The sequence below is a fragment of the Zootoca vivipara genome, chromosome 2 (genome assembly GCF_965207765.1).
Source record: "Zootoca vivipara chromosome 2, rZooViv2.hap1.1, whole genome shotgun sequence".
NCBI lineage: Eukaryota > Metazoa > Chordata > Lepidosauria > Squamata > Lacertidae > Zootoca > Zootoca vivipara.
In genome coordinates, this window is record NC_142584.1 from 28589048 (window position 1) to 28612453 (window position 23406).

The window sequence follows — 23406 nt, forward strand, 5'->3', positions numbered from 1 at the left end:
CCTAGGCTCAGTGGTTTAGACCACCGCGCCACCTGCATCCCTAAAAAGTAGTGTAGCACAGTGCTATTCTATATATGTTTAGCTACAGCTTTAAAATGTACCTAGGAAGGGCAGTAACTCTTTGCTAAGTATGCACATGTACACCATGTATTAAAACAATTGTTAATTATATTCCCTATTCTGTAGTGTGGGGCTTTCCTTCATTGCTCTATAGTACCGGTAGCTCAGCATATTGCTAAACAGTTAAGGGTTAAGAATCTAAAAAAAGCTGGTACTATTCTGAAATGAGAAACTAGTCTTTTATAAAATGAGTACTGTATCATTTAAAGCAAGGTTTCTACTATACACACACAACAGTCCCCATTAAATGGGATGCAGGGAACTGATGTATTTGTATATAAAGTTTTTTGTATACAAAGTTTATATATGCCTCGATGCAATTAAGCATTAATGTTCTAGGGTATAATTTCAACTAACTGAATACAAAACAGAATGCACACAAGTATCTGGGAATAAGTTGAAAACTTTCTTAAAAATATAACACAACCTTCTATGGCTATCTGAATTTTGTACAGAAAGTTATTTTTCCTCATTACCTTAAATCATGAATGGCTAACTATGACTACTAGTCATGTTGGCTCTGGTAGATAAGGAGCTGGGAGTTCAAAATAGGGAAGGTTACCAGTCCCACACCCACTTCCAGTCATATTTTCTACACTGATGAAATTAACACATCCACCATCACCGCATACCTTAAACGTAGCCAATGTCAGGTTTTCCCAACTGAAATTTTCACCTAGTATTCATTATCGTAATAGGTATTATGGATATTAGTTTGATCTTGACAATTTGTTGCATATAATTAGTGACAGATCACAATGTCTAGCAAGTATCTACACTTGTTGTATGCAAAGCTTTCCCCCTTTTTGCTTTGTTAAATGTATTTCCTTAAATAGAAATGCAATTATGAAAGATACTTCTTCTGTAATTTTGGTACTGTTTCAGATTGGTGTTCCTACTCTCACCTTCAGCATTAGGGAGCTGTGGTGCTGAAGTGAAAGTGTGCCAAAAACCATGAAGACACAGATTCTTTCATATTCAAAGCTGATAACTGGTGGGGAGAGAGAAACCTGTATCCTTGGGTGGCACTGGCACAATGTCTCTATGAATGGCTTGAGGTTAATGCCCACCAAACATAGGAGATAAAGATCCCCTTCACCCCACCACAATATTACAATATGTACTCTGTCTTCCGATCTCCCAAGACCTGGAAATGACTATATTATAACCCACTATATCAGCAGCAGTAAGAAAAGACCATAATACCGGTAAATGCCACCAAACATAGGTTCTTGAAATAAGAATTCAATAGGGAATTGCAAGTTGAAAGACTAAATCTTTACTTGGCATGTTGGAGTCACTGAGTTTTCACAGCAACTTATTTTACAGTAAAAATACTGAGGTGGGACCAGCACTGAACTTTGGAATCAAGTGTTAAATACAAAAACGACTTTAACAAGAAATTTACTCCCTCTCATGACCACTAAGGGTGGAGCATTTTCACTGGAGACCACCATCCTCTCCTTGCAAAAGCAGTCACACCGGTTGGCTTTAGCACAGACGAATAAGAGTCAGCACACAGGAGATGGGGAAAATACAGTTTACAAGCCCATACGGGGGCAGAGTGGAGGAGAGAGACCTGAGATAACAGAATCCCTCCCCTTAGGAAGGGCAATCAGCACCAACTCTTTTGCTAGGGGCCTGCTGCCAGACACCTGGCTCCTCTACCTGCCTTGGCTTCTGCAGCCTCAAGACTAGGTTCCAGCTGCAACAGGAAGCAGACATTTACAGCTCTAGACACATTTCTATTTTATTACTGCCAAGGTGAAAAAGCCATCTTGGCCCAACAGGCAACCAGTAAAATTTTTCCCAAAAATAACTCAGTACAAAACAGATCTGTCTCAGAATTTTTAAAAAAAGAGAGAAAGAAACCTTTACATGAGTTTGAAACCTATTCCAGAACATAAAAGTAAAACAAATTCCATTCTTGATATTAGTAGCCGCTGCCGCCATCCACCCTTCTTCTCCCACTGGGGAACATGGAATGAGATGTCTGCAGTCCTTCCCATGCACAAGATGCGCCAACAGCTTTAACTGGTGTCCATCTAAAAGAAAGAAAACAGTTTTAGTCGGCTGCCACCAGCTAAGTACCAAGACAAGAAATCCAGATAGTCAAGGGCACTTCCCCAAGCAGCACCATACAAACAGGACCTGTGCAGCATTGTTTAACCATAACAAAATGCTTTTAAATAGGTTTTCGCTGCATCATTTATTTATTTCTATGCATTTAGGTGAAGTTATTTAGCCAAGAAAGCAATTTGCACTTTCCACAATATATCTCATACGTACCTTTATAATATCATAAATCTTTATACCTCAGTGCTGAGGAAAATAATTCTCTAATACCTTTTCACTAACAGCAAAAAGTGAACAGAGTTCACAGCATCCTTTCCTAACTGGGGCCCTCCAGATGTTTTGGACTACAACTACCAGCAGCCCCAATCAGCACGGCCAACAATCAAGGATGATGAGACACTTAGTCCAGCAACATGTGAAGCACAGCAGTTTGGGGAATGCTACAAACATGGCATGTACATAAATCTCCACTCAAAACTGCAAACAGTTACAGAATACTAGAGAAAGCCTAAAATCTGCATCCAAATTGTATTTTGTACTCAGGAAACAAGATGGCAGAATCACAATTAGCTGGCCTCTTTGATTAACTAGCAAGTACTTTACAGTCCTGCATTTTAAATTTAGGTTTGGTTCTCCCAAGAACCAAGATTTCAGTTCCAAGTAATGACTCATGATGGTAGCAGGAAGATGGTATGCAGCAAAGTCTACCCAGATTGACTTCTTTACAGGGCAGAAGTGTTAATAAAGAACACCATCCATCGCGGAGTTGAATCAGAGTAGCTGTGAAAATAGGATTGTGCAGCATGACTATGAAACATGCCTAGAGCATGACAGCTGATATAGCACAGGCTGCATTCTATCAAAGATACCAAATCTAGTGAGTCACCAAATTCACCAGACTGAGTAGCACTCCACAAGAATCAAAGGTAAAGGGACCCCAGACCCTTAGGTCCAGTCGTGACAGACTCTGGGCTTGCGGCACTCATCTCACTCTATTGGCTGAGGGAGCTGGCGTACAGCTTCCAGGTCATGTGGCCTGGCAAACCAGAGCAGCACATGGAAGCCGTTTACCTTCCTGCCAGAGGTACCTTCCTGCCTACCTATTTATCTACTTACACTTTGACGTGCTTTCGAACTTGCTGGGTTGGCAGGAGCTGGGACCGAGCAACAGGTCACCCTGTCGCGGGGATTTGAACCGCTGACCTTCTGATCGGCAAGCCCTAGGTTCTGTGGTGCTACATTATAGGAACTGACTCCAGATTGATGCAACTAATTCTTGCGCATACTGTAGGAAATCACTTGGAAACTAAACAAAAAAACTACAGAGTGCTCTGCTTTAGTGCTGTGCTGACTATCTCCAAATGTCTTACTTTATGTTGCACTTTTTCTCACAGATGACTAATGACTAAGTTGCACTTTTTCTCACAGATGACTAATGCATGTATGCCAGGTTCTGCCATCAGGCTCACCTCCCTCTCCCCACCACCATCCACCATCCCTCAACTATTACTTACCCTGGCATTGTAAGCATCCAACTGTGCATCCAACTCTTCTGCGGAGAGTTGCTGTTTGGAACTCCTGCCAGCACCTCTACCTCTGCCCCTGTTGCCACGGCTGCCTCGTCTGCTGCCACCACCAAAGCCACCCGAACCACCACGGTTTCTGGTCATGCCGCCTCTATTTACACTAAAAGCAAGAGATAAGACTGAATTACAGCAACCTACAAATAGAAACTGCATTACAGTAACCCACTAAAAGAAACTGCAGTCTACACCCTTCACAAAGAACTCTGTAGAGAAGCCGAGTATGGTTATGTTAACATAACTACAATTTAAAAATCATGCTCCATGTTGTAAAATGACAGTGGGAAGTCCATCTATTATTTAATCTCTGGGAATCAAAAATACAAATGAACAGGGTCTGCACTAAAATTGAAGACATCCATATAGCTTATTAATCAACGTGAAACATCAAAAGACAAATCTCCTACCTCTGTATTGGTCTCCTCTGTGTATCTATCTGTGATGTAACCAGCTGGATGTTCATAGGACGTCCTGGGAAAAATAAAAAGAGCAAGTGTTTATGGCAACCTTGTAAGCAAGTTCATAAAAATTGCTGACCCAAGAGTGAGGCAGGATAGAATTTTTCATCCTTCCTTCACCTGCCTGCTCACTTACCAGCATGAAATCCCATGCACTTGGTCAGCATGTTACTGTCACCTATGTGTATGAGCTGAGTGCTCATTCATGCCTTCTCCCACCCACTGAGTAAATACCTAGATGAAGATAAAATACATACCATCCAGGGGAACTCCGTTGTACTGTTTCATAGCCTTCAGTGCATCTGCCTTTCTCTCAAAATGGACATCTGCTGTACCTAGACTACGCCCAGAACGGTCATAGTGCACTGCTGCCTTCTTCAATGTCCCAAATTCTGCAAAAAGCTCCTAGAAAGCAAGAAAGCAAGATCTCACATATGCTAGGACACGGGAAGAGGTTCTTGCTAAACATTAATAATAGATGGGCCAAAGAATAGAGCAGCAGACCTTTCTGTTCTCCATGACATTTTGCTTTTTATTGTAGCCTCATCACTTGGACTTTGTTCCTTTTCTGCTTAAAATTACTTCCAGAACTTAAGTATATTTATCATCCTTTATGCAATACAAACCCTTCAGACTACATGTCTGAAATAGTACGGGAGAGCAATTCCTGAGGGCATCTTGACTCTTAATAACCCCAAATATTTTCAGGAGTACTCTTTGCCTACTAATCCTGTCTTAAGGGCACATTTGTGTATGAATAGGGTGGGCCTGTGAACTGGCTGCAAAAACCAAAGTACTAACCATTTCAAAAGAATGGCAAGATTGCCCAGGTAATGCAATCAGTTTATTGCATTGATTGAGGTTTCTCGTCAATCAAGAGGCACCTTTCTCCAAGACAGTGCTCAGGTGTCTTCAATTTCATAAATGCTTTTATATGTACTGTACTCAAAACAGGAGCACCAGAATATGCTAACTGAAGCTACATGCCATCCCAAACTATTGGGGGGCGGGGCGGTTTAAGGGCAATTACTTTTTGTCCTGTAACTGCTCTTTTCTGAAAACTTGCTGTTGAAAAAGGGTGGGGACATGTAGTAATGGATCAGGGAGAAGTTAGTACATTACACAGGGGAAATGTAGGATAGCAACAGGAAACTACAAATGAGTAAAATGAAGAAACTCTAAAATGAACTAAACGACCAGCTACAACTATCCACTCCTATTGGCTCCCTCTTATTAAAGACAAAGGACAAAGTACCTGTATATCTGCATCCGATACTCCAAAATCCAGATTGGAGACAAGCAGCTTCCCGCCTGTCTCGACACCAGCCCCAGCACCGAAGCCACTCTCGAAGAGATCGTGTTGCCACTTTTCAGGGAGTTGCTTTGGCTGCAACAAGAGAGAAAACCCGATCATTACAACGAAGCGTCCCACATAAGGCGGTCCCATTGCTATGCATTTCTGCTCAAACCGGAGGCGGAGGGGGAGGGAAATCCCCTTCATTTCCTCGCCCGGTTGCCGTCAACAAGCGCTCGAACTGGGCCTACGCGCGCCAGGAACCCGAAGCAACTCCACCTTCTCCCGCCAACCCTCTTTATCTCCGCGTGGGGAGACCCCCCTTGACGCTCCCCCAAAGAGCCCAGAACAAGTCCCGAACCACCTGATTCCCCAAGAAAGTTCATGAAACAAGTGGCCGGAGCCCAGTTCCAACCCGGGTAAAGGTGGGGCTCCGTCCGCGCCCGCTCGCCCAGGGACCTACCCGGCTGTACGGCGCAGGCCTGTTCCTGCCGCCTCCCCGGGACAGGGCGCCTCTGTTCCGGACGGGGCCGCCCCCGCCTGCCCGCCCAGCTCCGCCTCGCCCGGCTCCGCCGCCTCGACCCGCAGCTCCCCTTCCGCGGCCTCGGCCGCCGCCCGCTCGGCCGCCGCCGCCCCGCTGGCTCCGGTTCAGCTTGATAATGTCGTCCAGAGACATATCCATTTTGTCGCCCATGATGGCGGCTCCCTCCGGCTCCCGGGGCCTACACTTCCGGCCGCGCTACACCGGGGACCGGATGCGGATAAGGCAGGGAGGACAGGAAAGCCGAGCGAGAGGAGGAGAAGGGTGGGGGGCGGAGAGAGAAAGAGAGAAAGAGCGCGCACGTGCAGGCTGGGCTGCGCGAAATAAAGAAGTAGCAGCAGCAGGCGCCGTTGTAGCGCGAGGCTTTATAGGAGCTGGGCCCGCAAGGAAACATGGGAAGTCCCGTCAAGGGGCGGGACTTCCTGTACGAGGGAAGGTGAGCTTGGGCACGGAGCTTGGGCGTGCGACGGAGGGTGGAGGGTTGGGTTGGGTTTTTATCCTTGCTACCCCAGAGTCTGGCTCAGGCATCCCCAAACTTCGGCCCTCCAGATGTTTTGGACTACAATACCCATCATCCCCGACCACTGGTCCTGTTAGCTAGGGATCATGGGAGTTGTAGGCCAAAAATCTGGAGGGCCGCAGTTTGGGGATGCCTGGTCTGGCTGTTCTCCTCGTACTGCTTTGCAGAGGGTTGGACTAAATGACCCTTGGGGTTCCCCTCCTATTATGGCTCCCTTGCTGCCCATTACACCTGGAATTAGTTCCCAGGCCTTCTAAATACTCCCCTCTTCTGTGAGCTCGACCCCTTAGTCTGCACCCCCAACTGAAACGAAACTTTGCAATTGCTCGCCTTCATGCTTTGCTTCTATCTCTACTTTCTGGTCTTTCTGTCGTTTCCCAGACTGCTGAAAGTTAAGACTGTATTCTCTTTGGAACAGGTACTTTTGTATGTTTTGTTCCTCTCTCTTGCGTATGTTACTTCTTTAGAACCTCATAAAGTGATACAGAAGTGACTGGTGCAATATTTTTATTTAGACATAACAATTCTGAGAATAAATATTCATAAATGCACAAGGTAAACACACATATAAGTATATAAACTACATGTCTGAAATAGTACGGGAGAGCAATTCCTGAGGCCATCTTGACTCTTAATAACCCCAAATATTTTCAGGAGTACTCTTTGCCTACTAATCCTGTCTTAAGGGCACATTTGTGTATGAATAGGGTGGGCCTGTGAACTGGCTGCAAAAACCAAAGTACTAACCATTTCAAAAGAATGGCAAGATTGCCCAGGTAATGCAATCAGTAAAACACCAGATATCCTGGAGAGAAGCCACACCCTCAAATTTCTGTAGTAGACCACATCTTTCTGTGATGTGTGTATGATGCTTTTAGTCTTTGGCTAAGAGATGGGACAATGTTTATAGGGGCTTGCACACCTTTTTTCTGGGCCTCACCTCCTTGAAAGGAGAGGGGAACTCTGGTGTAACTGAAAAATCAAGATCTGCCAACCCCCAAATTTTTCTACAACAGAACTAAAGACAATGCCACAAAACTATTTGCTAGATTGGATTTTAGGAGAAAGGGAGAGGGGACCAAAAATATATTCAGGGGTATATTTTACTGGCCTGCTGTTTGTAGTACTTAAGCCTTAAGTACTACAAATAGCAGGCCAGTAAAATATACCCCTTAAGGTAAAGTGAAGTAAGTAAAGGAAAATATAGTCCTTTTAACAGTGCTGAAGATGTTACGTTTTTCTCTTTCCCTTTCAAAGAACTCAGGTGCTCCATTTATTTCTATTTTTTAATTGCTTTGTTGTTGTTTAGTCATTTAGTCGTGTCCGACTCTTTGTGACCCCATGGACCATAGCACGCCAGGCACTCCTGTCTTGCACTGCCTCCCGCAGTTTGGTCAAACTCATGTTCGTAGCTTCGAGAACACTGTCCAACCATCTCGTCCTCTGTCGTCCCCTTCTCCTAGTGCCCTCCATCTTTCCCAACATCAGGGTCTTTTCCAAGGATTCTTCTCTTCTCATGAGGTGGCCAAAGTATTGGAGCCTCTTTAATTGCTTTAACTACCGGTAAGTAAGTTAAAATAACTTCTTTTCCTCTCTTTTTCAACACTTGTAAGCTACAGGCTTCCATCTTGCTCAACAGTCTCTTTTCCCCTCCCCATTTTGTTTGTTAGCTTAATATCTAGCCTCAGAAAGAGTAATGGTGAACTCAAAAGCTCCCTTTCCCTATTTGATGTTTTAGAGTGTACTAGTAAAGATACTACTGCTGCTCTTGGACAAACACGTCTACCTGCAAATTTTGTCCACTATAAAGCAGTGAAAAAAATCAGATCTAAAAGTCTGCAGTCACCTGAACTGCTGCCCCCAAATCCTATGCCTAATAGACCTGTCTTAGTTTGGGACTTGGGAAATGGCAAGTAACATTTATGTAGCTATCTGCATTGTTGTGCTCATATCTGTAATAGCTCAGCCTTTCCTATAGTGGAGTTTTAAGATACCGTACACGTACAGCATAGAACTGATAAGGCGGGACACCTAAGAATTATCCTAGCACTCTTGTAAGCTGGGAAAGTGGCCAAATGTTCTTATCTAACTCTTCCCTATCTATAAATCTGACATACCATCGAGTCTTCTTCATAGTGTGAGGTAGCCAATATATTTAAGAGAAATTGTGCAAAACCTCTTAACACAGTCTTTTTAACGTGGAAGATCTGCAGCAACAGAAAACGTCTTATTCAAGCTTTTACTTCTTCCCTCAGGGGCTATCTTAAGTTTTGTATGTAGTCTGGGCACAATGAAAGTGAAAATCAAGAGCTGGCATGGCGTTGCTTCTTGGCTCTGGGTTGCCAATGATGAGAACTGTGGCATTTGCCGGATGGCCTTTAATGGCTGCTGCCCAGACTGTGAGTATCAGTTCACTGGGATTTTCCTTAATCTTTGTGCACCGTCTTCTCCCAACTTTGCTCTAATGGAACCTATGTTTTGCAGGTAAAGTGCCTGGAGATGACTGTCCCCTAGTGTGGGGCCAGTGTTCCCACTGCTTCCACATGCATTGCATTCTCAAATGGCTTAACTCCCAGCAAGTCCAGCAACACTGTCCAATGTGTCGACAGGAATGGAAGTTCAAAGAGTGACACTGGCAAGATTTCTTCCTCTCCCCAACACCTCTTCAGCTTTTGTGGACTGATTTCTTCCCCATTCCCTTCCTGAAGCTTGGCGAGCTTGCTACTTTATAATGCCACACTTACCTTCATCCTTCCCAGAGCTGCTGAAGAGAGAGGTGGATGTGGGAACACAGCTACTGCATGTTACAATATCCTATGTTTTTGCCTCTGTTTGTGCTGTGATCACAAAGTCTCTACAATGTACGAAGTATAAGGCTATGCTGGTTGGAAGGTTAGAATATCAGACAGGCAAATGTCATGAGGGATTTGTGCTATTTTACAACATCTGTACCCTCTCGTTAATGTTTATGTCTGCTTCTTGGTGAATTGCCTTGGTAATGCACATGAGGTGCTTGCAAATGAGGCCTGATTTCAAGGAACTGCTTTGTTCAACTGCACAAAAGGTTGAGCTGTTCTAAATCTTCTTGTTAAACTTATACCCCAACTATTGTAGTCTCTTTAAAACCATTTGTCATTTATTTTTAATGGTTGTTTAACAATAAGAACAACAAACATCAACTATTGCATTCTGAGGCATGAAGCAGCTAAACTTCTTTTCTCTTTCTTACGAGTAGCGCTTATATATGAACAAAGGATTCTTGGTTTCCTGTTGCCATGTAGCCCCACTGATATCAGTATAATTTGGTCCAGGATCTAAGCTTTTGAGTGTAAATAGTGTTAGAGATTGGGGGATGCTCTAGGCTTGTGTCCTTGTCTTACTACACATTTGGCCTGCAGTACAATAATATGTTTGTTCCCAAAAGGCTGTAATACCAGATCTGATTGCCAAGTGCTTGCCCACAGTGAGTTACCATTTGTACATGGGATGGATCCAGTAAATTTTGTGAGTCATTCCTTTAATGTTCCTGCCTCTTTCTTTCATCCGCCTGGGGATTCTTCGAGAATGCAGTTTTCTTATCTGTGGCCAATGCACAGTGAGATGATAGGGTGTGACCTGTGGGGAAGGGGGAATGTCATCGTTCTTCTTAAAAGAATAACTAAAATTACTTTTAATGCGAAAAATGCTCTTGCGCTTGCTTAGCTGTGTAGCCACACAGCCTACAGACCAGCTGTTTGTGATGCTTCATCCTGGCTGTTGGGTGCCCAGTCCTTTCTGCTGTGTATGCTACCCCCGCCTGCAATGTGTAATTGGTGCCCCCTTTATGGCACCCAAATGAGAAGGTGGTGTTTGTAAACGATTCCAATCGGTGACCTTTCGAACACAGAGCATAGTATTGCTAACAAAATGGTAAGCTTCCTCCCCTAAAGGGAAAATTTGCAGAGGCAAAAAGGCTACCTCTCAGTGCCCCCAAAGCCCTCCCCAGCTTTGAGAGATGTGTCCTTTCAAAGCAAAACCCCCCCCCAAAAAAACAGTGATAGACTCTTAACAATGAAAAAAGGCCACCGAATTTTACTTCATATGTTCTACCTCAGTGTTTCTAAAATACAATCAGGCCCCACTTTTACACCCAAAAAAAGTTTATTCTAGGGTATGAAAGGGTGAGAAGTGCCTGCCTGAAGTGCCGTACAGCCTGCCCTTTGCATTTCCTCATGAGTCACTCTTTTGTATCTGTTTTGCAGATACGCCTGCAGTTTATGCGGGGGTTATGTCCTGGGGAACGCTCCTAAAGGCAAAATCATATAGTCACAATGTGTTGGGTTCAGTGGCAGGTGGAATTGCCAGATATTTTTCTTGAGAGAGATTTCCCCCTTTTTTTTATTATTGCCAAGTGCGTAGAGCTGAATGGAAACAAGTTAAATGTGTGTAAGTTGTGGGCTTGCTCTGTTAGAGGAGGGCTAGTGCACAGCTGCGACTCATGCAGAGACACAGTGGGCAACAGAATCCTCTGAGAATTCTGCCATATGTGAGGGAATGATCTAGCTTCATCCAAATGCAGAGATGTTGCAGAATTTCCTATCCCCAGCAGTGGCTGGAAGGAGGCAATGCAAGAGGAGAGATGCCACTGTCACCCTCCTGTTTATTATTTAGACTCGGGAATATTTTAATTTATTTCTCATTATATCAAATTTGGTGATTACCTTTCAACCTGTTTATATAGTTACTACAAAAGCAAGAGTTGCAGGGTTATTGTGTCTAAAATTCTTCATCTTGTTCTCAGTCCAAGAGTTCTGCAATGGTGCTGATTGACTCCTTAGCTCCAGCTACTGTGGCCAATGGTCAGGGATGATCAGAGTTGTGGTCCAGTGATACCGTGTTTCTCATATTATAAGACACGTCTTATATTTATTTTTTCCTCAAAAAACACACTATGGCTTATTATTTTCAAGGGATGTCTTATTTTTTTCCTCCTCCTCCTGCCGCGGCCGGCATTGCTGCTGCACCTATCACTATGTCTTATTTTCGGGGTATGGCTTATATTCCTTGAATGCTTAAAAATCCTGCTATGGCTTATTTTATGGGTATGTCTTAAAATATGAGAAAAATGGTATTTGAAGGACTACATTCTGTTTACCTGTTCTAAAGTATTTCACACTTAATGCTTTGTTGCAGGAAATGCTTGGTAACATGAAATTTGCTCTCTGTCCACTATATCAACTGAGGTGCCAAGTATGGTTCATGCTGTCATTTCAATCTGCAGAAAGTGTCAGCGTTAAAGTATGTGTCTGAACCCAAATGCATGTCCAGCACTCATATGTATACACAAGAGGTTTAGGGTCTTTTGCTAGAATTATGACATGTGTCTGTTATGCATATGTGTTTTCCCCTAACCCCTTGCCCACAAAAAGTTCTTACACAAAAGACCTAAAGAAAACTCGGTTTATTGTTATATGAAATGAAAGTGACAGAAAATATATACAGACAGCAAAATTACAAATTAAGCAGGCAACAAATTCTACAATACATATGCACCTTGATCTAAAGAGTGAAAGAATCGCCCAACTTTTCTCAAAAGCCTTCAGAAAGTGAGCATGACAGTTTTCCCGCAGAACCCACACTAATGTTCAAGAAATGGAGGAGGAAGGATATGCCTGTCCTTAAGGTGAAGGGAGTGTGGGTTCCTTGAGAGTACTGTACCAAGTTCCTTGTTGGAGCTTGGAGAGCTAGCTAACCATTGAAAATCCAAGATTTTTGTACTAATTTTAGCCTATGCATTCTAACAAAGAAGGGAGAAAGGCTTTGAGATGAGCAATTCCTATACATCCTATCATTCTATTATTTCTTCCCAGATTTTCCTTCCTCTTTCCCATTTTGTTTATACTGCTTAATGTAACGCTGAAAGAATATAATCCTAGTGAGGCAATGACTAAACTAGTTACCTTTGTTTGCTTCCTGACTTTATCTTATCACTTTATCTGTGTCACACCCATTCTTTAGCAGGTGTTAATTAGATTTTACTGGTAACTAGATTACAAGTGCATATCTTTATACAAAGTATTAGGAGCTCAGGGTGTCTCCTTGATGCCTTCCAGGACCTTTGAGATAAGACTGTTACCAGGGTCAAGGACATTCATAATGGGGATCTCCTGTCATATTAGGTTAATACCACCTTTTTTACACGTGCCACGATCTACAGTCGTAAACCACAGAAAAAGATCAGATTGACACACACCTGTTCACAGTGTGTGCTAGTGTCTCGCTCAAGGCACTAGCATAAAATAAAACACCCTGCTCCATCAGGGATCCAAAGATTAGTCAAACATGTTCACACATCCATTTTCTAGAGCAGGGGTGGGGCCAATGTGGTGCCCTCCAGAAAGTTATGGATTCCATCAGCCCCAGCCACTAAGTCCAGGGTTCAGGGATGCTGGGAATTGTAGTCCCAATAACAGCAGGGCAATGTAACATTGGCTACACCCCTACAGGCAAACTGCAACTCCCTAAGCAAAATGCTACACAGAATTGTTTATATACTACAGATGTGAAGGAACCTTTGCCCTTCCAGTTGTTAAACTACAACTCATCAGCTGCAGCAAGTATGACCAATGGGAGCTGTTGTTCAACATCAGAAGGACCAAAGTTTCCCCACATCTCTTTTATGACTTATTATATTTCAAGCCCCCACTCCTGAATGAGGGGGAGTGCACACCATCATAAAGTCAATACAGCAATAAAAAATGTTTAAAAAGACACAGCTAAACAATATACCAATCTCTAATAGCATTCCAGTTCTGGACAAAAATGTCTGAAGTTCATAACTAAATAGCTATTGTTATAAGAATTTTAAGGTCATATATATATATAATAATTGTTCATAAAACATGTACATGAATGTACAGAAACATGTCTGAATCGAGATTTATTTTGCCTGGGGTATGAGATGTTTATTTGGTGACTTCATTAGGACTTTAATCTGACCCAACTTTTATTGCAGCTTCCAAGTTAGTTTAAGATTTATAAGCCTGCTTCTTAAGCAGCAAGAAACAAGAAACAATGTATCAAATTGTATTAGGACTCCAAACTAGGAAAACGAATTTAAACTGGCTCTGAAAAAAAACAAAACCACTGCTATGTTTCTATCTTTTGTTTGAAATCTAACCCTATTTTAAATTCTACTCTTTCCCCTTCCCTTCCAGTATTCAGATGGTAATTTTGTCAAGAGGTGCAGCACTTAAAATAAATAAATAAATGGTACAATAGACTGCCGAATCATGAACTCTGTACATGCACAGAGACTATGTCAGCTTGAAGAGAAAGAGAGAGGAGAAAAGGAGGTTTTAACTTAAGAGGTGTCAAGGTTATACTCTGCACATGAAATATTATTCTAATTTCTTAATGTAAAGCTCTGAACCACTGAGGGAAAACAACCTCATGTGTGTTACTGGTCCATCAAAGTTAAATGGTTGCCAAGTTCCAAAAATCTAACATGCCAGATTCTTTCCACAGGTATAAATAGCAGAGTACTCCTACTATATGTCTGTCTGTTGAGTAGTTTATAAATTAATTAAGAGGTTCAAGGTTATGCTTTGCACATGAAACTTAAATTCTAATTTCCTTATGTAAAAATAAATAGATAAAGAACCATTGAACCATCAACTGTTTAGAAGCTGCCAATTCCAGTTCAACATGCAAAACTCTTTTCACAGCTCTCCCACTGTATACCTATACATTTTAGGAACAACATTTCCTGACAAGATTTTCACATGAAATAATTTCCCCCTTCCAGCAGGATGCTGAGATTCAGGGTGCGGAGAAATTCTTTCAGAGCCTTAATGCAAAATTATCTCCCAAGGGGGGGGACACGCCACCTAAACAAGCCCCCTCCACACTTGGAAATTCATAGGAAATTGGTCAGATCCACCCAGTTGACAGACTATGCAAACTAAGGCTCTATTGTTCCATTGTTCTTTCCTAGCAGGTACTCAGGATGGATACTTATCTCTCATTTGCATTTCACCCCGAAGCATTACCCTATGTTAATATAACCCTCCCTTTTCTAATGTAGCAATGATTGAGTGTTTTGCCAATTCTTTTCTTCCACAGCAAAAAAAACGAAAAAAGTGAGGAGATACATACAGTAATTTCATTTCTCTTTGCCTTTGACGCTTCTCTTTAGCTTATAAATAATCTGCTTCCATTTATTAAATCAGTTTTTCCATTATGTCTATGAAATTATTCTAACAATGACCAGGTATTGTTTTGTAACTGTACTGTATTTTGTCAGGTAGTCTTGCCTGAGTATTTCTTATTACATTCTGGCCAGTTTGAGATACTTGCGCAACTTTAGATTTCTACTCTCTTTATTTTCATTTGAGATGCTCATTATTAGAAATTGTGTGTTTTAGCATTTATTTATTTATTGGTCAGTGTTTTGATTTGTTATATTTTGGGGCATGTCCACCAGTCCATCACGTGGAATGAGGTCTTTCACTCATTGCATCTCCAAAAACTTATTACTGATGTTTGATCAGGTACCACCTGTGTTTTTCCCCCAAAGAGTTCTCTTTTATCAGATAGTACATGATGAATTTCAGAGCTTTTTCCATTATTTTACCATTTTTCCATCTTAATTGGATATTTCACCTTCAGATCTTTAAGGTTCCTCTCCAATTTATAATGTCTTTGTATTATTTAATGATAATTCTTTTTTAAAAAATCTGATATCTTTGTGTCAAGTCCAATTTCATTTGAAAAATTGTTGTGTGAGTGGTAATCTAAATTTTATTTTTATTTTTGTATCTTTTTTGGTATTTCTACTTTTTCTTTCTGTACATACAAATGTAGCATCTAAGTCATTCTTTCCTGTAAATAATAATAATAATAATCCCTTTCAAACAAGATACGTGAACCTCAAAGAGAATTCAGAACCACATAAGGAAAATGTTAATAACTTATCAATTGTGTCCTAATTAACAATTTTTCCCCCTTTGTTTCCTCCACAGCCAAACTAGGTGAAGTAAATTAAACAGACTGAGTAGACAATAACAGCAGTAATTAAATATGAATGATAATAATAATATTTAAATGAATAAAATGCTTAACTATGATCTTATATTATTTGCAGCTTCTCCCCTTTCTTGACTATTTATTATTATTATTATTTTTAACTAATTATATCTTCAGGCCCCAACCCCCTGCAGGCCTATTTTCAAAAGGATGTGTATCATTTACAGCTTCCCGACAATTTTTTTAAGAAATACTGTAGGATATTCTCCCCTTTTGGTTTCCCACTCCTTCCTTCCTAACTGTCTTTTAGTTCCAAGCACTCTTGTCCATCTGCAGGCTATCTCTTCAAAGATGTACTTCTAAAGAACCTACCCACATCCCAACTCTTCAACAGCTCAATAGCAACAGAAGGAGCCACAGCCATTGTTTTCCATAAATGACTTTGGGACAAAGGGGGAAAGTTGAATTGCAAGGACATTCTCTCTCCTTGACCTCAAGACTCTGTGCCCTAGGATTTAAAAGCAGCTGGAATTGTCTCAAGATCATGATGGCCTCAAGACATACAACTGATATATAATTACTATGTTTTATGTTGCGTGATATTCGACAGAAACATTGAGCTATGTCTGACAGTATGTTATTTCCACAAGGAGGAGGGGGTGTGTGAACCAATTTTGTGTTTAATTGTTTTTTATGTTTAATGTATAGTGTCCCAATGGTTTTTTTTTGTATTATTGCCATGCATTGTATGCCTTTTAAAGGATCAGGATATTGCATAGTCCAGTATTTAGATTAGATCAACTTATGACCACGTTTTCTTGTCCCACCTGGCACTCTGCAGTGTGCCAGCCTTCTTACACAATTTTAGATTGTTTTAAATCATTTTACCAAGAAGAAGCTACAAGATTCATGAAAAAACCCAGATACATGGAGGAATATGCTTTGATTTAAGAGGAATGATTCCTTATATAGTTAAATTGACCTGTTTGGACAAGTGCCCTTCTTAGAATGGTTTTATGGATTGGTTTGAAAAGTTCAAAACCATGGCACTATCTAAATTCTAATTGGCAATTCTGATTGGCCATGTATCCCAGGTGCAATGAACTTTATCTGGTCCCCTCGGAACAACTGAGCAACTTCCCTAGAGTGCAAGACCCATGCCAAATAAATAATAATGCAATCCCACAGGAGGCAAAGGCAAAGACATTTCTCTCACGGCGTGTCCAAACCTTATGCCAGGGACAAGGCAACATGGTCAAAAGAAAAGCCCTAAGGGGATTTCACCAGGAGTTGTTGCTGTGAGTATGTTGGAGATGTGAGACCAGAAAACCAGCTTTGACACCTGAGACACACACAAAAAAGACAGAAACAAAGCAGAATGTATTTTTCAGTCTTTGCTGAACCTTCCTCATAACTCTAAAGCATAGACCACTATCGAGAAAATGCTTATCACAAAGTGCTAGAATGTCACAAGTAATTTTAGTAACAAACTGCACTTTCCAGTCAATATTGGTGGACCATCACAGCACAGGAAGCAGCACAGGAAGACAGGCCTGACTGACACCATTTTGACTCTCTCTCTCTGACCAGGTGTTCCTCTGCAAGGAAGAAGGGGGATGGGAATTAAAGTGATAATCCCTGGCATTGTCTCAGGAATTAAAGTGATAATCCCTGGCATCCTGATACCTGGGTGCCAGACAAAAGGGTGTGATTAACTTGGCTGGGAAACAGGGAAATGTAAATATCTCTCTCTTTTGTTGATTAGGTTTTTGGGGCAGGGGGCAGGGTCCAGGATGCTCAGATTACTGCCACCAGACCTCCCCTTTCATGATGTACCTATGATGAATCTAGGGAGAGGGGTCTTGGGCTACACCTATTCTGTGACATATGGATGATGCTTCTGGGGGGTGGGCTGAAACCAATTTCAAATTTCTTTTTAAGGGCAGGACACCTTTGTTTGGGGTTCCTTCCTTGTTCTCCTGTGTGAGAGGAAGGACCCTGTTGCAACAGAGAAAATAAAGGCTTTGCTTCTCAAACTTCTCTGGTTGGCCTCTGTTATATTCTCCAACCGATGGAGAACCCAATAAGGGAATAAGGGCAGATTTTTGCCTATATCACTGTAATGCGGTAAACAGTTTCACCAGTGGGGCACTGCCACAGAGTAGGCTCTGTCTTGCTGCTGCCCCATGGGCCATATCTATTTGTGGCATCACCAGCAGAGCCCCCCTGCTGATCTTAAAGCACAGGTTGGTCAGTGTTGAGAGAGATGATCTCAAGCCTATAGGACTTTTGTACATCAACTTGTTGAATTGGGCCTGAAATTCACAGGCAGGCAGTGCAATGCTTTCAGGACTATGGTCTTACCACATTTAATATCTGGCAGCTGCATTGATCCTCTGACCATGGTTTTGCCATGTGATTGCTCTGTGGATTGGCAAAAGGAAGGAAGTCTTTTCCATTCTACAGTTCCTTTGAGAAGCCTTGAATAGTTTGAGTGGTGGTTATTCTATGTGGAAATTCAGTGTTAGCACGACATTTAGATAAACGGGGTCTTGTATTTTCAGACTCTCTGAAGGTCAGTACAGAAATCTCTGCTTCATCATTCTCCCATCATGCCTGAAGTATTTTCTGTATAACTAGCACTGCAAGAGCACTAAAAGGTTGAAAACTGGTATTTGTTTCCTAAAGAAACTCATGAGAATTAGATCAGTAGTTCTTTTGCAAAAAATAATAATACAGCCACTAAGGATGTGGTTTGAAGTGGAAGGATCCTGGTACTTTTTCCTCAACATGGGTAAAAGTGACCCAATAAGTGTTGATGTTTCGTTGGAAAAGGACTGGACAGAGAAAGCTGCCTTGTCCTATACTAGTCTTCCCTTAAACTGCAGCCTCATCAACTGCATAATTTCTAGGAAAAAATAACAGTCAAGCCTAAGCAATGGTCCCAAACAAGTATGCTTTAAGATTGCAACCCAAGGATCCAATATGAAATCAATGGTACATCTATCGCATAGCTGCCAAGTTATCCCTTTTTTTAAGGGATTTCCCCTTATGCTGAATAGGCTTCCTCGCGAGAAAAGGGAAAACTTGGCAGCTATGATCTATCGATCTAAGTCGTTTTGAACCATAGCAGCAGAAATTCGACCTGGTACTGTATCCCTGGGCAAAGGTATTTGTCCTATAAACTATCGTGGTGAGAAGCTGCTTCTCTTCAAATGAGCTGGTATCATAACGTGTTTCTCCAAAAATAAGACACCGTCTTATATTTATTTTTCCTCAAAAAAACCACACTATGGCTTATTTTCAGGGGATGGCTTATTCCCCCCCCTCCTTCTCCTGCTTCGGCAGGCATTGCTGCTGCGCCTATCACTATGTCTTATTTTCGGGGTATGGCTTATATTCCTTGAATGCTTAAAAATCCTGCTACAGCTTATTTTTATGGCTACGTCTTATTTTCGGAGAAACAGGGTAACCTGCCTGTGCAAATGAAGGAAAATGCCACAAGAGGGCATTAGAAAACATAACACCTTTTATTCATCGTACGGTATAAAAACTCTGTACTTTTACTCCTCTATAAAGAGAATTTTGTTTGATGGCACCTTCCGAAAAACTTTAGATAAGCTTTTAATTCAAAATTTGACAAGCGATCAGGATTCTCCCGCACAGCGGTGGAGCCGCGCCCGCACGTAAATAAAAGCCTACTTCGTAATTCCACTCAAGTTAAAGCATATTTCAGCAGCATCTGTTTCAGCAAAGGGACAGCTCCCTTGACCAGAAAACAGGCGCCTGGAACAGACGCAAGGAAGTGTACGGGTGAGCGAGGCAAGGAAATGGGAGAGCACAGCTCATTCCAGAAAAGAGAGAAATTCCAGGGAACATTCAGCTCTTTTTCCTGATTAATTAACCTAGAATCGATACTTAAAATCAAAGCAAATTATAGCATCCCGTAGATGGATGGAAAGGGACTGCCATTGCTTTACTCCTCTGCTTATGGGGGAAGTAACCTGTCCTCTTAAGTGGACGATTATTCATCCCAAGGCAGTAAGACCTTAGGGTCAGCTTTAGACACAGAGAAGAAAACATCCTTTAAAAAAAAGAAATTTTAAATGCTTTTAAATGTCTTGTTATAGTCAATTAGCCTTTCGTCACAAAACTTTATGGACAGCAAGGCTATCTCACTCCCTCTTCCACTTTATGTCTAGGCGGAGGGGAGATCTTCAGCAACTACCACCAGTATGGCAACGCTTTCAAGGTAGTTGGAAGTTTCTTCGGCTCGGGGGAGAATGGAAGCCAGCCCCTGCGTTGCCTTTCTCGCTAGCCAGCAGCAAGGCTGCGAAAGCGATGCAGGGAGCAGGACATCCGAAGCGGCGGCCACGACGGGAGGCTGCGCGTTGGCAACCCCCTGCCCGCCCGCCCGCCCGCCCGCCCCTCCGATTCTCAGTCCTCAGCTGGCGACGTGAAGCTCAAGCGACACGTCTAAAGAGCCAGGACCAAGGGGAGGGCCGCCGTCGCGCCTCCAGGGCAGAGCAACTACTTTGCTCGCAGGGGGCGCCACAGACAGTCCTCAGCAGCATCCTTAAAGGCGAGCTTGTAACCTAAGGTTAACTACGAGGTTGGTGATTCGAGGAGCCCACCCATGGACGGCTGTGGGCATTGCAGGGGGTTGGACTAAATGACCCTCGAGAACCCTTCCAACTCTACCATTATGAGTGCGCCAGAACCACAGAGGAGACGGTCCCGAGGGGCATCCTTCCGAATAAGGCTCAGGATCAGGACGCCTCCCTCTCTCGACGCAGCCTCGACGCCCCCACACCGCTCCTTCTCTCCCCCCGCCCCCCAGGTCTTCCGCAGCTCCGGGGCGCTGGGGGGCTCCGAGAGGAGGCTGGGCCGCTCCGCCTCCGCTCTCGCCTCCCCGATATAAGGAGCCGCCGACGGCGCCGCTTGCCCAAAGAAGCCGCCGTCGTAGCCGAGCGCACCATGCCGGGACCCGGGACTTCGGCGCTGCTCTGCCTCGCCCTGGTCGCGCTGCTCAGCCCGCCCGCCGACGCGTGGTACAAGCAGACGGCCGGCCCCAGCTACTACTCGGTGGGCAGGGCGTCGGGGCTGCTGTCCGGCATCCGCCGCTCGCCCTACATGCGCCGCTCCGACGACACCGACAGCAGCAGCACCAGCGCCGAGAGCGGACCCGGCGCCGCCGCCTCCTTTTTGATGTCCGAGCCGCGCCAAAACCCCAGCGGGCTGCGCAACATGGTGAGTGGCTGGTGCCGCAGGGCCCCGCTAGGGGACGCCTGGACGGTAGTGGGCAGCGCAAGTAGCGCCCCCTGGAAGAGGGGAGGGTCCCGGGTGGAGAAGGCAGCTGGGGGGGGAGTTTCTTTTATATGCATTGTGATTTATTTTAATGCATTGCATTGTATATTTATTATTTATTGAATTATAGCGTACATTAGCCACTCCCGAAATGTTGTATTAATCAGATAATTATAGTAATAGTATTGATCAGCATTTTCAAACTTTTTTAAATTAAAAAGCCTATATGGTTTTAGCCTATAAAAATCTGAGAGAAAATATTTATTTGCTGCTCTTTAACCAAACAGGCCGTCGGGTCGCACTGTATCAAGCAGGTAAAGATATTGCAATGATTGAAGGGCCCGGGAGACGCGCAGCTCCATCCTGGGCACATGTAAAGGCTCTTCTGCTCCATGATGCTTCCCCCGAAGTGCTTTAGGATCGCAGTTGTAGCCGGCCCTGCAGGCAGCAAGTCAAAGAGGGAGGGAAGCCCGAGGCTGGTGCCCCCTGCCTTACCCTCTCACTTTTCCCTTTTCCCTTTGCAGGCGGTGTGTGTGAAGGAGGTGGCCCCGGAGCTGCAGAGCTGCCAGCTGCTGCCTGGCTTGCCCAGCGTCATCCAGTGCAAAGCCGATGTCACCGTCTCGCTGGACCCCGCGGACTGCGCCAGCGCTTGAGCCCCGACGGGGCGTCCTTTCCCCCTGGAGTCCGGAATGGGGCATCCGGACTGGGCGAGGAGAGGGAGGGAGGCGGAGGTAGCAGAGGGGGTTGTTCTCTAGCCAAAGCGACCGACTCCGGGAGTGTGTGTTTTTCTCCTGCATCTCATAATAAAGGCGCTTTAAACGGCTCTTGTGCTTGCCTGGGTTTCTTGAAACAACAGGTTGAACAAAGTTATTGGCTCCACAGAAGGAGACATCGGGAAGAGAAGGATGGCACCTCTCTGGTCAAAATCTGAGTAAACATAAGTAAAGTAATGTGAACTCAGTGGGGCTCTATTCTGACCAGGCACATATCCAGAACAGGCTTTAGTTGTGCTCAGAGGTGCTGTTTCACATTTGGAGGACAAAGCTTTCTCAGCTCCATCCCTCCTGCCGCTGTTGCAATGGGAGAGGACGCCGCCAAGCCCAGAAAAGGGAGGAGGTGCCTTTATCTAGGTACTTTTTTTTTTAGAGAAACAGAGCTGGTTTTCACGCTGCTTTGCAAAAATGGTCCCCAGGTTTCTCCCCTCCTAGTCCCGGGATTCAAAGGCAATCAAGGCTAACCAGGAAGATCAAGTATTTCTAAAAGACTGGAGTAAAATTTTAATATATTTAAAGACCACTGTAAACAGTTAAAATCACTGGCAGGGATGTAAAGACACTTGTAATGTGGAATCAACTATGGTAACTATGGATACACAACAGTTGGATAATGCTAAAAGATGCAGAATAAAAGGTAAAGGTAAAGGGACCCCTGACCATTAGGTCCAGTCGTGACCGACTCTGGGGTTGCGTGTTCATCTCGCATTATTGGCCGAGGGAGCCGGCGTATGCAGAATACTTTATTTCAAATATGGAACCCGGGGAGGGAGGGAGGGCAGGAGGTCCGAAGGTTTGAAATAACCTTTTATTTTAATGTTTGAAATGGTTAAAGTTAAAATGTATAAAACTATGTAAAACCAATAAAAAATACCAAAAACACACACAAAGGCAATCAAGGCTGCAGCCCTCTGCTTGCATTTATCTGGAAGAAAGTCCCACAGAACAGAATGTAATGCATTTCCACAGAAACCTGCACTGGATCGCACTGTCTGGCTGCAAGTCAAAGCTTGTTTACCTGAAAGCAAATGTAAGGGAATCAATCATTAGTGTTGAGTAAGCAGGGGCAAGTCAGGCTGAAACTTATTTTCCTGCAGCAAGGCTGATCCATGAATATTGGCACCATATGGCTTTCCCTATAGTACCTGCCCAACTTAATCACCCTAATAAAAAATAATTAGGGAGATGATAATTAGCATTTTTAATAGAAATGCCTTTTTATCTGTGTCGAAAACCATTCCATGTCACAACGGGGACGGGGGAGGTGTACTAGAACCAGTGTAATTCTTTATTTGGAAATTTTCTTAATTGCTCTATAGTCGAAAGAATCTCAAAGCATACAAAACAGAAGTCAAATGCAATATATTAGCAAATTAAAATAGCACTATACTATTCAGTCAGTAACACAAAGACACAGCCACCCCAGATCCCTCTGTCCAAAATCCCAGCAGGTCACTTTGTAGAACAAAGACAGCTGACCAGATAAAAACAATGGCCATGATGGCCGGGAGTTGGAGTCCAGCCACATTTAGAGAAAGCCACAGGTAATCTAATAGGCCATATTCAAATTTAGGATCTGCTCTGAGCCTATCTTTCATTGGTTCACTTTATTCCTGATGGCAATGGGAGGACTTTGTTCTTGGCTCCAATTTTAATAGTCACAGAATCATAGAATCATAGAGTTGGAAGAGACCACAAGGGCCATCCAGTCCAACCCCCTTCCAAGCA

At 43.3% G+C, this 23406-nt stretch overlaps 3 protein-coding genes across 5 annotated transcripts; 2 read left to right on the forward strand and 1 right to left on the reverse strand.

The window, feature by feature from the left end:
• Window positions 1-1852: 1852 nt before the first annotated feature.
• On the reverse strand, window positions 1853-6363 carry ALYREF (Aly/REF export factor). 2 transcript variants are annotated; one of them, XM_035104257.3, is made up of 6 exons: window positions 5995-6328; window positions 5493-5624; window positions 4495-4642; window positions 4187-4250; window positions 3711-3882; window positions 1853-2165 (listed from the first exon to the last, which is right to left on the reverse strand). In XM_035104257.3, the coding sequence occupies exons 1-6, from the start codon at window positions 6223-6225 to the stop codon at window positions 2151-2153; spliced, it is 762 nt and encodes a 253-aa protein (XP_034960148.1). In that variant the 5' UTR covers window positions 6226-6328; the 3' UTR covers window positions 1853-2150. The 2 variants fall into 2 exon arrangements, with proteins under 2 accessions (XP_034960148.1, XP_034960149.1); XM_035104258.3 differs by lacking the exon at window positions 1853-2165 and having other exon boundaries at window positions 3696-3882; window positions 5995-6363.
• On the forward strand, window positions 6339-10113 carry ANAPC11 (anaphase promoting complex subunit 11). Of its 2 annotated transcripts, XM_035104259.3 has the most exons (4): window positions 6339-6508; window positions 8056-8155; window positions 8848-8991; window positions 9077-10113. In XM_035104259.3, the coding sequence occupies exons 3-4, from the start codon at window positions 8883-8885 to the stop codon at window positions 9220-9222; spliced, it is 255 nt and encodes an 84-aa protein (XP_034960150.1). In that variant the 5' UTR covers window positions 6339-6508; window positions 8056-8155; window positions 8848-8882; the 3' UTR covers window positions 9223-10113. The 2 variants fall into 2 exon arrangements, with proteins under 2 accessions (XP_034960150.1, XP_034960152.1); XM_035104261.3 differs by lacking the exon at window positions 8056-8155.
• Window positions 10114-20547: 10434 nt separating this feature from the next.
• NPB (neuropeptide B) lies at window positions 20548-21597 on the forward strand. Its single transcript, XM_035108019.3, has 2 exons — window positions 20548-20848; window positions 21430-21597. Exons 1-2 carry the CDS (start codon window positions 20576-20578, stop codon window positions 21556-21558), a joined length of 402 nt encoding a protein of 133 aa, XP_034963910.3. The 5' UTR covers window positions 20548-20575; the 3' UTR covers window positions 21559-21597.
• The last annotated feature ends 1809 nt before the right edge of the window (window positions 21598-23406 follow it).

Coding starts and splice junctions, on each gene's coding strand:
- ALYREF (XM_035104257.3), bottom strand. CDS start 6,225: ATGGGCGACAAAATGGATATGTCTCTGGACGACATTATCAAGCTGAAC. Junction 4,643..5,492: donor TATCGGATGCAGATATACAG/GTACTTTGTCCT, acceptor CTTGCTTTCTAG/GAGCTTTTTGCAGAATTTGG. Junction 4,251..4,494: donor CAACGGAGTTCCCCTGGATG/GTATGTATTTTA, acceptor TATTTTTCCCAG/GACGTCCTATGAACATCCAG.
- NPB (XM_035108019.3), top strand. CDS start 20,576: ATGCCGGGACCCGGGACTTCGGCGCTGCTCTGCCTCGCCCTGGTCGCG. Junction 20,849..21,429: donor CCAGCGGGCTGCGCAACATG/GTGAGTGGCTGG, acceptor TTCCCTTTGCAG/GCGGTGTGTGTGAAGGAGGT.
- ANAPC11 (XM_035104259.3), top strand. CDS start 8,883: ATGAAAGTGAAAATCAAGAGCTGGCATGGCGTTGCTTCTTGGCTCTGG. Junction 8,992..9,076: donor TAATGGCTGCTGCCCAGACT/GTGAGTATCAGT, acceptor TATGTTTTGCAG/GTAAAGTGCCTGGAGATGAC.